Source organism: Mirounga leonina, unplaced genomic scaffold (assembly GCF_011800145.1).
Source record: "Mirounga leonina isolate KUSES-001 unplaced genomic scaffold, KU_Mleo_1.0 Mir_488, whole genome shotgun sequence".
Taxonomy (NCBI): Eukaryota; Metazoa; Chordata; class Mammalia; order Carnivora; family Phocidae; genus Mirounga; species Mirounga leonina.
The window spans coordinates 4,086,727-4,101,523 of NW_023270777.1; the positions used below are offsets into that span (position 1 = coordinate 4,086,727).

General features: G+C 46.1%; 1 protein-coding gene across 1 annotated transcript in view; it reads left to right on the plus strand.

Moving 5' to 3' along the window:
• The window catches only part of GLP2R (glucagon like peptide 2 receptor), a 51,522-nt gene extending 37,034 nt beyond the window's left edge, over positions 1-14,488 (plus strand). Inside the window, exons 11-13 of the mRNA XM_034989303.1 lie at positions 4,153-4,291; positions 12,310-12,351; positions 13,266-14,488. Coding sequence (XP_034845194.1) covers positions 4,153-4,291; positions 12,310-12,351; positions 13,266-13,604 — 520 coding nt within the window. The 3' untranslated portion in view covers positions 13,605-14,488. The remainder of the gene's footprint in view (positions 1-4,152; positions 4,292-12,309; positions 12,352-13,265) is intronic.
• The last annotated feature ends 309 nt before the right edge of the window (positions 14,489-14,797 follow it).

The following is a 14,797-nucleotide window of genomic DNA, read 5'->3' on the forward strand; positions in this document are numbered from 1 at the left end:
CTGACTAATGTCAGCTGAACTCACAAGAGACTGATACATAAACCAGACTATACAATTGTTCATTCTTAGAGGCTGGGAAAGGCGGGGGTGGGGCGAGGTTTCCTTTTGGTGCTTGCACTCCTAGCACACTTGACAACAAATAATCCAGAAACTCAAAGCAGTCACCAGAAGGTTGCTGGTGATCACATCCTCAATGCAGAGTGGTCGCTGCGAAGGATTACTGACCATGAGAAACCACCACGGCCCTGCGGTGCCACCTGCCTGATAAAAGCGGGGTTCATTCCCCAGGGTCTCCACAAATAGGGCTGCTTCTTTGTGATTTTCCCCACCTTTTTGGTTGGCCATCTGCTTTCTGTTTACTTACTCTTTCTCCATGCAGAGCATAGTACAATTGATTAGTTTATGCTCATTAATGAGCCAAAAATGAGGGCCCTCTCAGGACACACCAGGCCACCTTATTTTACTGCCTGGGCTGGTGAATCCTCCAGCACTGATGAATGCATTTGCCCATTTTTCTCTGCGAGCAGTGCTAACACCCTCATTTCTACGTTCTGTCACCCCAGTGGGTCACCCCTCAGCTCACACTGCCCTCTTCCACCTCCCTATCCCCCTCCAAGTCTGTTTTCCTTTGTCGCCCCCTGCTAGGGTGAGAAGGAAGGGGCAATGGGGGCCGGTGCGTTTTGTCCAAACTCTGGTAGAAACAGGCCTGCCTCCATCTCTCCCAGATTTTGAGAACTTTCAGAATGTAGCTCTCAAGATTTGGCCCCCCTCCAGGAGTATATTTTAGGAAAGTTTAAATTAAATATATCTAGGTCTTGCCAAAAAGACAAGTTGCTAGGAACTGGAGAACCTTCTGTAGTCCTAGGCCTGTCCCTGGGTTTCCCCCATTCCAGCGGAGGAGAGTTACATGGCGCACCTGCCTGGCCCGGAGCGCGAGAGCTGAGCCAGGCCCCTGGAATGCGGACAGATAGAGACCAGTGATGCTCACTGTGGTCAGAGTTGTCTGTTTTTTGTGGGTCCCAGCACCCAGGCGACTATCCCCCTGGAGGACTGGTCTTAATGTTCCATGTGGTGTGTGGGGCAGAGCTCTTGATGAATTTATAAAGGAGAATCATTCCTTAAGCTGCTGAACCCCAGAGCCCTTTCCGAAAAGACTTTCTGGTGGGCAACCAAAAACAAAAGATGTCACAAATGGAAGTAAAATTGATCAAAGTCATTGAGGTTGTAAGCAACCTGAAGGCAAAGACGGCTTCTTTTAAAAACAGTGATGGCGGGGCGCCTGGGTGGCTCAGTCGTTAAGCGTCTGCCTTCGGCTCAGGTCATGATCCCAGGGTCCTGGGGTCGAGCCTCGCATCGGGCTCCCTGCTCGGCGGGAAGCCTGCTTCTCTCTCTCCCACTCCCCCTGCTTGTGTTCCCTCTCTCGCTGTATCTCTCTCTGTCAAATAAATAAAATCTTAAAAAAAAAACCAAAACAGTGATGGCTAAATACTATTGATCATTCATCAAGTATTAGATGCCATTATTCTCAGCACTTGCCACCTGTCAGGTAATCTTTAAAACGACACTGTCCATTGTATTATTACCAGTAATAATTTTTTTTATTGTTTCAACGCTTTGTATTATATTATCAGTAGTATAATCCTCATTTTTACAGATGAGAGGTTAACTAATTTGCCCAAAGCCACATGGCGAGTTACTGGTGGCGCTGGGATTTGAACCCAGGGACAGATACTGTCCCTATGCTCTGCTGCCTTTGACCACACACCTCCTCTCCCACTGCGCTGGTTCATGCTCCATAAATATTTGTTGGATCGCTGAATGACTGCAATAAACCAAACAATTTAAATAAACAAATGATTATAGCTGAAAAATAAGTATAAATACAGTTCATAAGAGTAAACGGCCATAGATATTTATGTATTTTCCATCTGAACCGGGACACACATGGTGTTTTGTCTAAGGAGAAGTTAGAATGACTTCAGGAATGGGGAACCCCTTCACATCCAACAAGGGAGCTGGCAGTTATGAAAACGACCCAAAGCTTCATAAAAAGATGGTCATTCTTTAGATTATTTTTTTTTAATTTTTTAATTCTAAGATGGTCATTCTTTAAAAAAAAAATCATCTCATACTAAATGTGGGATTCTGGCACATGAAAAGGACAATAAGTGGGAAAACTGGTGAAATCGAGTATAGTTATTTGTCACATGCCAATATTGGCTTCTTAGTCTTGACAAGTGTACCATGATTTAACATTAGGGGAAGATTTAACATTAGGGGAAACTGAGGGAAGCATAGGCAGGAACTCTCTGTGCTCTCTTGGCTACTTTTCTGCAGATCTAAAATTATCCCAACATAAAGAGTTTATTCAAAACACATAATGTCATAGCATGGCCCCAAGAATAAGTTGATGGTAAGATGTGGATCTGCATCTAAGTATGTAAGTATGTGTCACTGAAACCCAGATAACCCAGAGCAATCGTCGCAAACTCAGGCACTCGCAGGGGCCAAGCAAGGAACGCAAGGTGAGGTTTCTTTCATTTCCTTGATAACGGTACACTTGAATGGCTCTCACGGATGCAGGATCCATACTAAACACTTTATCTTGCGTACAGTTAAGCCTTCCCGAGGACATCATCCATGAGCTGCTGATGTTCCTACATCTTTAATTCCATGGGGTTCGGCGGTGAGGAGAGATCTCTCCAAGTCTGGCCCTTTAAGACAAGTGACTTGGGCTAAAAAGTCATTAGGGATTAAACTCTTTTTTTTCCCAATGTGTATATACAAGACAGTAGCTTTGTTTGTGCCCTAGATATGAGTCACTTTTGCTAATGTAGGTAGTTTTAAATTAAGAAGCGCCTCAATAGTAAAACAGCAGTCATTCCCAACTGTGGCTGCTTCTCAGAATCCCATGGGGAATTCCTTAAAAATTCACATTCCCAAGACCCAGTAGCCAGAGGTTTTGACTCAGGAGGTTGACACTGGGGCTGAGGAAGCTAGCTAGCTAGCTGTATCTATTTATTATCTTTCTGTCTTCTATTATCTATCTATCCGTCTACCTATCCATCCATCCATCTATCCATCTCTCTATCTATCTATCTATCTATCTATCTATCTATCTATCATCTATCTGTCCATCGATCTATCCATCTATCTACCCATCCGTCCAACTATCCATATCTCCATCCATCCATCTCTCCATCTATCTCTCCATCCATCTATCATCTATCTATCCATCTCTCCATCTATCTCTCCATTTATCCATTCATCTATCTATCTATCTATCATCTATCTATCTATCTATCTATCTATCTATCATCTATCCATCTTTTAAAGTTCCTTAAGGAATTCTAATGGTAAACCATGTTTGGGAACCACCGGTATGTGATATGGAATGCTTGGGTCCCAGCTGTGCACTTTGCACGTGGGTGGTACAAAGGAATGTTTGTCCTTTTTATGTAGAGTGTATACAACAGCAAGCTTCCACACAGCACTTTTTATGAGGAGGATCAGTTTCTCATTTCCTGCAGCCCTTGCTGTCTTGGGGCTGAGGGGCGGCATGGGGGCTGACGGTCAAGCTCTGCATGGAGTGTGCAGGGTGTGAGTGTAAAGTCGCAAGCCTCACTTCCAGGGCTGGATTTGTCACTTAGTGGCTGTGTGACCCCAGACACATCATTTGCTTTCCCTTCTCAGGTTCAGTAAAGCACTGACATTGGAAGTCCTGAATAGAGAAAGAAGTAGAGGCACCTGCCAGCCAGGTACTAGGAGATCTGTCAAACTCGGTAAGGGTGTAGTGTCCCAGGGTGACAGCCATGCACATGGAAATCTATCCATCAGTCAAAACATTAAGATCTAGAGGCATTTCATAATCTATATAGGAGAATTCATCAATTCATCCACCCATCCATTCATTCATTCATTAACTCAATTTGTGTTGTCCAAGCGTCTGCCATGAGTCAGGTGTAAGGGTGCATCAGTAAACAAGACCACACTGGCCATTAAGGCATTCAATGTGTTGCCAAGGAGACAAACTGGAAGATCAACTATTTATCAGGATGATAAGAGCTACAATAAAGTCATGCACAGAAGAGCAGTAAACATTGCCTATTCCCAAAGCGACCTTCATGACAATTTTTTGGTTGTCATTTGCAGATTGGCAAAGTCAACACTGGTCCTCATTCCTCTGTTGGGTGTTCATGAGATTCTCTTCTCTTTCATCACTGATGATCAAGTGGAAGGATTTTCAAAACTCATACGACTCTTCATTCAGTTGACTCTGGGCTCCTTCCATGTAAGTAGGCATCCGAACCAGGATTCCTTTGCTTTGGAGAAAACCAAACGCCCTTGACCCAGACAGGCTGAGATTTGAGAAAGCCCACAGATGGAAACGAAGTTGTAGTGTCAACAGGCTCTACAGCTTTAGGGTCTTTGGCATGAGAAGGGTGTGTAGACCAAAAATGGTGCCTTGATCCTGCCAGCATGACTCAGTGACTAAGAAGGGGAAAGTGGTCTGTTTCCTGAGCTATAATAGTTGGTGTGACTCACAATCATATTAACTGTGAGCGTCAACGTGAAGACTTTTATTATGGGCCTATTTTTGCTGGGTTCTCTGCAAGGCATTGTGCACAATGAACATTGTCTATGCTTCAGGTGACATACTCAGAACACAATACAACTTGGTAAGAACCAGTAAGTCGAGACCAGGAGGCTCCTGAAGCTTGATAGTTGTGTCAAGATGTGTTGGAGAGAGCTGTGCTTCCTTCACCGTAGTATTTTGGTTATCCATTCCTTAAATTGTTACCCGTTACTTAGTAGCTTACAACGACAATAATTTGTATTATTTCTCATTATTCTGGGGGCCAGAAATCCAGGTGGGCATAGTAAGGATGGCTCACCTCTGCTCCACGCGATGCCTGCTGGAGCTGGAACTTCCAAGATGCTTCACCACTCTTATGTCTGGTGCGTGAGCTGGGAAGGCTCACGTGGCTGGGGCTAGCTGGAGTGGCTTCATTTGGATCAAATTTCTGGGGCTTCATTTCTCACTGCCAGCTACATCCCTTAGCTCCATACAGTCTTAGGGACTCTCCCTTGCTGTAGGTTCTTTCTCTGTCTAGCAGGGAAGCTGAACTTCCTACATGGCTGTTCAGAGCTCCCAAGAGCACAAAAGCAGGAGCTTCCAGGCCTTCTAAATGCCTAGGTCTGAAATTCACACAATGATACTTCTGCTGCATTCTAAAATTTAAAGCAAATCCCAGGGGCGCCTGGGTGGCTCAGTCAGTTAAGCATCCGACTCTTGATTTCAGCTCAGGTCATGATCTCAAGGTTGTGAGATTGAGCCCCAGGTTGGGCTGCATGCTGATTGTGGAGCCTGCTTGAGATTCTCTCTCCCTCTCTCTGCCCCCGCCACTTGGTGCACTTTCCACCCCCCCCCACACACACACACAAAAAAAACTAAAGCAAATCCCAGACCCAGCCTGGACTGAAAGGGAGGAGACCACAAAAACCTCTCCCTGAAAAGCATGGCTCAGTAGCAAAGGCCATGAATGCAAGAGACCATCACAAACAGCGCCAGCAGCAGAGTCCCCATACAGTGGTAACCTTGGGACTAATAATCTTAAAATGCTAGTATAAGGCAGGATTTATGGAATGGAGGAGAGAGGTGCTTGGCAAATCTCCTCCCCAGAAAGCAACAATAAAATTGCACAAAATTGACAACAGCAACCCCTTGAGGGCCCTGGAAACCAGCCAAAGGCATACAAAATGTTGAAAAGAGTTTATTCAAGAAAAATTATTAAATCTAAGTAAGAACAGTGGGGTCTGTTGGCTTAGCCTGAAGTGCACTTGTCTTCCAACCTCTTCTCCATCAGTGAGGAAATTCTAGTGAGAACTAGCAGCTTCACTGCAGAAAGGGGCTGACTTGATGTTGATCAGTCAAAGAGCAGGAAAAGCCCACACCCTGGCCATTGTCAAATACAGTAGTGATCTCGGTAGCAAAGGATAGAGAAATGAAAATGTCACCGCCTGAGACGGTGATCCTAGCTGGGATGAGAAACAGCCTGGCAAGCTAGCCAGAAATTTAACAGGAGGATTTGAGGAATGAGACACCCATCATGGGCCTCGATCAGCTCCTACATATCTCTCTGGTGGGCTGGAGGCTTGTGTACACGTACAAGGTTGCATATACTCTCAGGAGATACCAGAGAGAATATCCACATTGTCGATGGCTGAACACAAGTTCCTGCACACACACCCAGAAGACAAGGGACGTGGAAAGTAAAAGCCACAGAAGACTTATAAACTGTCTAAACTTGGAATGGGTCCCCCAAGCCACACACAGATCCATTGTCAGAGAGTGTGGAAGCCTTACTGGTTTAAGGTGGTTGAGCACAACTTCTGACCAATCATTGACTAATTGTTAAGCTGTTATAAACAGGGGCAGGAAGTCAGACTTAACCACAAAACCAAAAATTTTTGAAATGAGCACAGACATCAGTGGCTGTGACTACAGGGAAGAAAAATTTCACAGAACTAGTGGCCCAGGAAAATTACTAAACAAACAAACACCAGCAACCACCCAGGGAGTGGGGAGTAGGGGATCAGATTCTATAAAACTTCCAGTTTTGAACAAAAAAAAAAAATTTATGAGGCATGCAGAGAAAGTGTGACCGATACTCAGGAAAAAGAAAAACAGTCAATAGAACTCTCTGAGAGGTCTCTTAGCAGACAAAGAATTTCAAAGAAGCTATTATAAATATGTTCAGGAGTGCCTGGCTGGCTCAGTTGATGGAGCATGCGACTCTCAATCTCAGGGTTTGAAATAGAGCCCCATGTTGGGTGTAGATATTTCTTAAAAATAAAATCCTTAAAAAATATGTTCAAATGGTTGAAAGAAATCATGTTTAAGGAATTAAAGAGAAGTATGATGACAAAGATTCATCGATTAGGAAATCTTAATACAGAGAGAAATTACAAAATAAGGACAATCTGGAAAAATTCTGGAGTTGAAAAGTACAATAATGGAAATGAAGATTTCACTTGAGATGCTTGATATCAGAATCAGGTGACAGAAAAAAAGTCAAAGCACTTGAAGATAGGTTGGTTGAAATGATCCAATTTGAGAAACAGGAAAAAAAAGGTGAAGAAAATAAAAGAGTTTCAGAGACCTGCAGAACACCATTGAGCATACTAGCTTACACATGGGAGTCCCAGAAGGACAAGAGAGAGAGAAAAAGGGGCAGAAAAGTCATTTGGAGAAATAATGGCTGTGAACTTCCCAAAGGTGATGAAAAACATTGATCTGTGAATCCAGAAAGCTTAATGAATCCCAAAGAAGATAAAACAAGGAGATCCCCACCTAGAAATGTTACAAACTGTTGAAAGACAAACACAAAGAGAAAACTCTTGAAAGTAACAAGAGAAAAATGACTCATTACACACAGGGACCAACAATACAAAGTGACACCTGACTATAATCAGAAACAGTAGAGGTCCCAAAGCAGTGATATGATGTAATCAAAATATTGAAAGAAAAACAGTTCAACCAAGGATTGAAACTATGTTTCAAGATGAAGGTAAAATTAAAAAAAAAAATACTCGGATAAACAAAGACTGAATTTGTTGATAGCAAACCCTCCTTAGGAGAAATATCAAAAGAAGTCCTTCAGGCTTGAAGATGTCACCAGTCAGTAGCTCAAATCCACAGGAAGAAATTAAATGCGCTAGAAAATATAAACACAACAGTGAATACAAAAGACTATAAATATATGTGTTTTCTCTTCTTCTGTTTTTAAAGACATTAGATTGTATAAAATAATTATTACAAATTGTATTCTTGTCATAAACTATATTATAAAGATCATTAGATCTTTAGAGGAAGGAGGAAATGAAGCTATAGTGAAGGAAGTTTTCTATATTTTGCCAGAATTATGCTAGTATTAATATGATATGTTAAGATACATGCTATTATCTCTGGAAAACACACAAACTAAATAACTAACTAAAAAAAAAAAATACCAGAAGAGGAATTAAAATGGAACACTAGAAAACATCTGTTTACCCCCAAACGCTTTTGATTTCATAGAACCCTCACATTGTCACCATAAGGGAGAAATTATCCTACCACTGTAGCGACAGAGGACTCGGGAGAACTTGCATATGCCAATAGCCATCAGAGATGAGGTTTCTTTGTAGAGGTTAAGCCCCTGCAGGGAAGCACTCCATCATGATGCTCTGTGAGGATCCCAACCAGGGGACGCCACGTTCCCTGTATCAGAGTCTTAAAGCTACTGTCACTGGGCAGAGTCAGGTGCTGAGATTGTAGGGACAAAGTGGAGAGAATGTTCCTGCCCACTGCATGCTCCCCAAAGGCCAGAGACAGAGCCTGGGTCATGTGGTCTGGGCAACTTTGGTTCCTTTTTCCTTCTGTTGGAACTGAATTGTGTGTGGCTCTGAGCTGAGACACAGGACCCATTGGTAGCCTTTCTTTTTTTTTCCCATTATGAAACCGTATTTAATGTATTTCAGTCTTTGGGGGAGTATTTCAATGGTGAAGCTTTAATAATTTGGGTTTCCTATGTTGTTTGGTGTTCATCTTCTTTAAAAGGTAATCCCAAATTAAAAATGTCAAGAACGAAACAAGAACTCATACCTATTATGTCAGCAGTATTTAATGGCCTTTCTTCCTCTGAGGGCTTGATTGGTCATGTGAGCCCTTGGTCAACTGATCTCACACACCCAAGGCCCTCTGAGGACCAGATGCTCAAGGGGAGCTATGGGGACAAATTTTGAGGAAGAATCAGCCTATCAGGGCGCCTGCATGGCTCAGTCAGTGAAGTATCTGCCCTCGGCTCAGGTCATAATCCCAGGGTCCTGGGATTGAGCCCCACATTGGGCTCCCTGCTTCTTCCTCTCCCTCTGCCTCCTCCCCCTGCCCATGCTCATGCTCATGCTCTGTCTCTCTCTCAAATAAATAAATAAAATCTTAAAAAAAAAAAAAAGGAATCAGCCTATCAGACTCCTCTGGCAAGGGAGCTTATTTCAGTCCTTCCATTGATTGCTATGTGACAAACTACCCCAAAACTTCATGGCTTAAAGCAGGAACCGTGTTGTTATCTTTAATGATTCTATAAGCTGGGCCACCTGGGCTCAGCAGAGCAATACTTTTGATACATGCAATTTTTGAATGGGGCTGCAAACATCTGAAAGCTCAGATGGGAACATATTTGGGAACATCCCATCTTTGGGAACATCCCAAATGATTCACTCACATGGCTGGACATTGACACAAACTGTTGGCTGGGGCTCAGCTGAGGCTCTCAATCACAGAGTCTCGGTTCTCCTCTACATGGCCTCTCCATCTACCTTGGGCATCTCATAGCCTGGAAGCTGGACTCTCAGAACATTCCCCGAATGTTCTAAGAGGGAGAAGGTAGAAACTTCCAGTGCTGTTAAGGCATAGGCTCGGAAGTCCCAGAATGTCACTTCCACCATGTTATCCTGGTAGGAGGAAGTCACAAGGCCATCCCAGATTCAAGGGGAGGGAAAACAAGGTCCTCGGTTTCATGTGAGGAGTAGCATATGCCTACAGGGAGGGGAGAGATCCTTGGGGTAATTTCTGGAGACTCACCACCACGCTGGATCCTTTGGTCCTGCAGCTGGAGCTCTGCCCACCACCATGCCCCACTGAGAAACATGAGGACCCACGATTTGCTCTGCAGACTGAGCCAAGAAACACACTGACAGAGCCTGTGCATGGACAGAAGCCTCCCACCTTCTGAGTACCCCTGCCCTGCTCCCCTTCATCCCACCAGGCAGAGGTGAGAGTAGGCATGGGCGGATGTGTGGGAGCACATCTGGTGAGTCATATCTTAGTGCATCAGCAGGAATTGGCATGGACCCAATAGCTGCCTCTCCTTGATGCTTGGAGGCTCCTTCACTCTTCCAAGTGTTTATTTCTTAAAGAATTTCACCATCAAGGGATCTTTGGAGAGATTGCCAAGCGGTGGTGACATAGGAAGTGAGAGCCGTCTGTTCTGCGGGACCACTCCCTTCACACTCACTTTATCTAGAATCAGAGTTAACTGGACTCCAGGAGCCTCCTAAAACAGTGAATCAAGAACCCAAAGAGGTGAAAGACATGTTTGTGATGTGGAATCATATTTTCGCCAGCTCATTTGTGAGGATTCTGACACGTGAAAGGTACCCCTTCTAATATATGCCCAGAGGCAAATATAACCCACCCTGCCAACTGTACATGGCTGCTGGGAACCTCCACTGAGACATGTGACAGTGATAAACTGGTACCACCATGCCCCTGTTTAGGAGCTATCGCCATGGAATAAAAGATGCATAAGAGAAAGAAAATCCCTCATTGGTGGGCAGAATCCAAACATGTGACTGATGCTGGGATAGCCAGCTTGCAAGATCTCCAGCTTCCATTAGGAAGAGCATAAGAATTTCCCCCCAGGACAACATGTTATAACTCCTTTACAATTTCAGCTCCTTTTCCAGTACCAGGCCGCCCTTACTAGCCACAGGGGGCAAGAGAAACATGATCAAGAGAGATGGGAGAGAGCCTGCACTGTGACCTTCACTCTTCAGTTGGAAATGTGTCCTTTCCTTGTGAGTCCTGGCATTTTACAGGGTTCTTTCCATAGACACTCAAGTACTTGGTTCCTGCACGTGTATGGAGCTCCAGTACCTTAGACACATAGCCCAGGGGCCACAGATGCTCACGTCATGGGGGAAGCTGTGGTATGCAAGTTAGCGCAGCTGGGTATCACATCAGGAAGCAGATGAGTCAGGAAATGCTGGAAGACAAACACTGGCTAGAGCAGCTTTGATTCCAGACTCCTGGCAGTGAAGCATTGCAGAGATTTGAGGGAAGAATGGTCCAGAAGACAGAAAGCGTGAAAGGACCTCAGTAAGTAGTGAGTTGTGCTAGTTAGTCTCCAATATGGCCCCCAAGGATCTTCGCCTCCTGGTATTCACAGCCCCGTGGAGTGCCCTCTGACATGGAGTAGGGTGGACCTGCGTGACCGTTGAGGTATTGTGGACATGAAGCTGTGGCTTTTGAGGCCAGGTCATCAAGGTTGTAGCTTCCTCCTGGCTCCCTTGGATCACCCGCTCTGGGGGAAGCCAGCTGCCATGTCATGAGGACACTCACGCAGCTCTGTGGGGGAGACTGATGCCTCCTACCACCAACCAGCAACAACGTGGCAGGCATGTAAGCCATCTTGGAAGCAAGTCAAGCCTTCAGAACACTGACAACATCTTGTCCGCAACCTGAAGGATGACCCAGAGCCAAAATACCCAGCTAAGCCACAGTTGGATTCTTGGCCCGTAGAAAGTGTGTGAGATGGTAAATCTTGACTGTTTTGATCCACTGAGTTATACAGCAACGGGTAGCTAGTACATTAGCTTGAGATGCTGGAGGAAGCCAGAAGGCCAATGGGGCTGGAATAGAGTAGCTGAGGGCAAGCAGGGCACAGGATGAAGTCAGCGAGGCAGACACAGAGCCCAGGTCACCTTAGTGCCTTCTGTGGTTGGGGGATTTTTATTTTAATCTACATGTGATGAGAAACCACAGGCAGGAAATGATCTACTCAAAAGAAATGCTCTGACAGGAGAAGGGGTTATTTATTATCTCGCATAAATGAAAATTTCAGGATCAGGTGTAGCTGGATCCAGGTACCCAAACAAGATCGGGCATCCGTCTCTTACCATTTCTAGGCTTACTTTGACTGTAAAGTTGGCAAACACAGGGACGAGAGTGCAACCCTTCCTCTGTTCCCAGGGAAAAGAACTCACATTGGCCCTGCTTGGGTCCCGTGCCCATTTGGGCTGATTATGGTGGTGATGGCCATCCTAGAACATGGGGACTATGATTGACAGCCTTGCCAGAAGCCCAGGGAGTAGGGCAGGGTCAGTTCCCAAAAGGAAATGATGCAATTCAGGCAAAAATTTAGCCATTGCTCACTATAGACAAGTAGAAATGGGATAGTGGTCTTGTACAATATTTGGATAATTGAATGAAGAACATAGGGTCTTTGGGATTTAATCATCATTAACCTACAAGCATCTAAGCAAACACCTGGGCTGATACGGGTAGTGGGGGTCAAAGTCAGAAGAGATCCCAGTGAAACCCAAGTTAATATAACCAGTACGACAAACTCTAGTTAGGGCTAGCAATGTAGTTGCCTACCTCTTCGGGGGCTACTAAGACGAGGCGGGCCTTTGCACTTTCCAGGCCACTCCCAGACACATCTTGTCCTGAGTCAAACCTCACGGTACCTCCTCCTCTCTTTGCAGGGATTACTCATGGCCTTGCAGTATTGCTTTGCCAATGGAGAGGTACGTCTCCGAAGCTGCCATCCAGGTCCCGGTGAGGCTGGGGCTGGCATCCTGCTGCGCCCGGAGGTTTCTGGTTATGTGATGGGGGAATGTGTAGCGACTGGGGCAAATATGCACTGTGAGCACCCAGTAGGGAGAGCAGGAGGCAGCCCAGACAGCCGGGAGAAGGTGTCGGGATGCATGAAAGAGGCTCAGAACCCAACCCTGGCCCTGCTGGGGACACCCAGAGAACATTAAGCGTGACAGGGGGAACCCGCTTGAACTTTGGATTCTGGCCGTGCCTCACCCACTTAGCAGGTCTGAGACTGTTGGGTTACTGTAGCTCTTTGGGCCTCAGTCTTCTTATCTGTAAAATGGAATAATAGCTGTCCCTGCTGTATAGTGTGGCCCTGGGCTTGCTGGGCTCCTGGAAAGGGCCCAGTCCTTGCTAACTATGGTGACTTTTATTATTATTATTATTATTATTATTATTACCAGTTCTCTGCTCCGCTGGAAAGAGGCTTGAAAGGGGGAGGGCAGGTGGCTTCCTCCTGGCTTTAGGAGTTGGTGACATTTCCAGCCCCCTTTCACCCACCAGAATGCAGGCTTCTGGACAGCAAAACCCTCTTCCTTCCTGCTCACTCCTGCTGCCCGTCTTCCCGTGGGGGGTGCCATGTCCACCAGGCAGGTGTCCTATGCCCCCTCCACACAGTCCTTTCCGGAACATGGTATCTCTAAGTTTTGTCTCCTTGCCCCACTATCCTGCTCCGTGGCCACACATGTAGGCTTGTTCGCTTCTCTCTGCTCATCTCCCCCAGTTAGAAGGTACGTTTCCCCACGGTGGCACACTTGCCGAGAGGACACACACACACACACACACACACACACGGTGACCTGACTCCAGCACAGTAACCCCCCCTCTTCTTCCTCCGCAGGTGAAGGCGGAGCTGCGGAAGCACTGGGTCCGCTTCCTGCTTGCCCGCCACTCGGGCTGCAGGGCCTGGGTCCTGGAGAAGAACTTCCGATTCCTGGGGAAATGTCCCAAGAAGCTGTCCCAGGCAGACGGCACGGGGACGCTGCAGAAGCTGCAGCCCTCATCCGGCGGCAATGGGCAGCTCCTGCACTTGTCCGTGCACGGCCTCGGGGGGCAGGGCGCCCGGCCCCCGCGGGGACACGCAGCCTGGCCCCAGGGCAGCAGCGTGTCCGAGAGCAGCGAGGGGGACTTCACCCTGACCCACACCATGGAGGAGATTCTCGAAGAGAGCGAGATCTAGGCTGGAGGCCCACCGCCCAGGCTCTGCTCCCCGGGGATCGCGCAGAGTCACCCGTCTCCCCACGCGCGGCGCGCACTTTGGCATGAAGTTCATGTCCAGGTCTCTCATGCTCCAGACCCGGCATGGAGGGTGCTCTGGAGGCTGAGCAGGGCCCGGGGGATTAGGGTCAGGCTCAGTGACTGAAACAATACAGCAGGGGGCCCGAAGGAAAACCCCAGAAGGAACATTCCGGGGAAACACGCGTTAACGCCCAGGAGTGTGGCTTTTAGAGTGTGCAAAATGCATGTGTAGGTGGGTGGGTACGTGCCAGGGGCTAGATACTGCCTTATGTTAGCGGGAGGGCCTACAGTAGGGTACTCATCAAGTCCGGTTGCCAGATTTAGCAGTTAAAAGTCATAATGCTCAATTCGATTTGCATTGCAGATACACGAATAACCTTATTGTGTAAGTACTTCCCGTGGGGTATACATTATCCGTAATTCAAATTAAGTTGCACGTCTGGAATTTCACCTGGCAACTCCATTGTCAAGGACACTCCGCTGCAGGGCGGGGACTAGGGTGAGGCAGGTGAGGAACTCAGCTTGGGTACAAGATTTAAGACAGCACTGAAAAAAAAAACCCATTGTCGAGATAAGTAATATTTTAACACGACATTTTAAAAACTAAAATCCACAAGCTACAGTGGATGGGCCATTTCTAAAGACAACTTTTTATTATAACAGGGCCAGGATGAGGGTAAGACAAGCGAGGCCAGCTCATGCAAATGCAGAGTCTGATCCTGACTTTATTGAAAATGTTGGTATTGCGCCCGTCGTGGACTTTTGGGCATGAATTTCTATTTTTCTTTTCTTTTTTTTAATTAATTTTATTTTATTATGTTAGTCACCGTGCATTACATCATTAGTTTTTGATGTAGTGTTCCATGATTCATCGTTTGCGTATAACACCCAGTGCTCCATGCAATACGTGCCCTCTTTAATACCCATCACCAGGCTAACCCATCCGCCCACCCCCCCCAAAACCTTCAGTTTGTTTCCCGGAGTCCGTAGTCTCTCATAGTTCGTCTCCCCCCTCCGATTTCCCCCCCTTCATTTTTCTCATCCTACTATCTTCTTCTACTTCTTCTTCTTCTTCTTCTTCTTCTTCTTCTTCTTCTTCTTCTTCTTCTTCTTCTTCTTCTTCTTCTTCTTCTT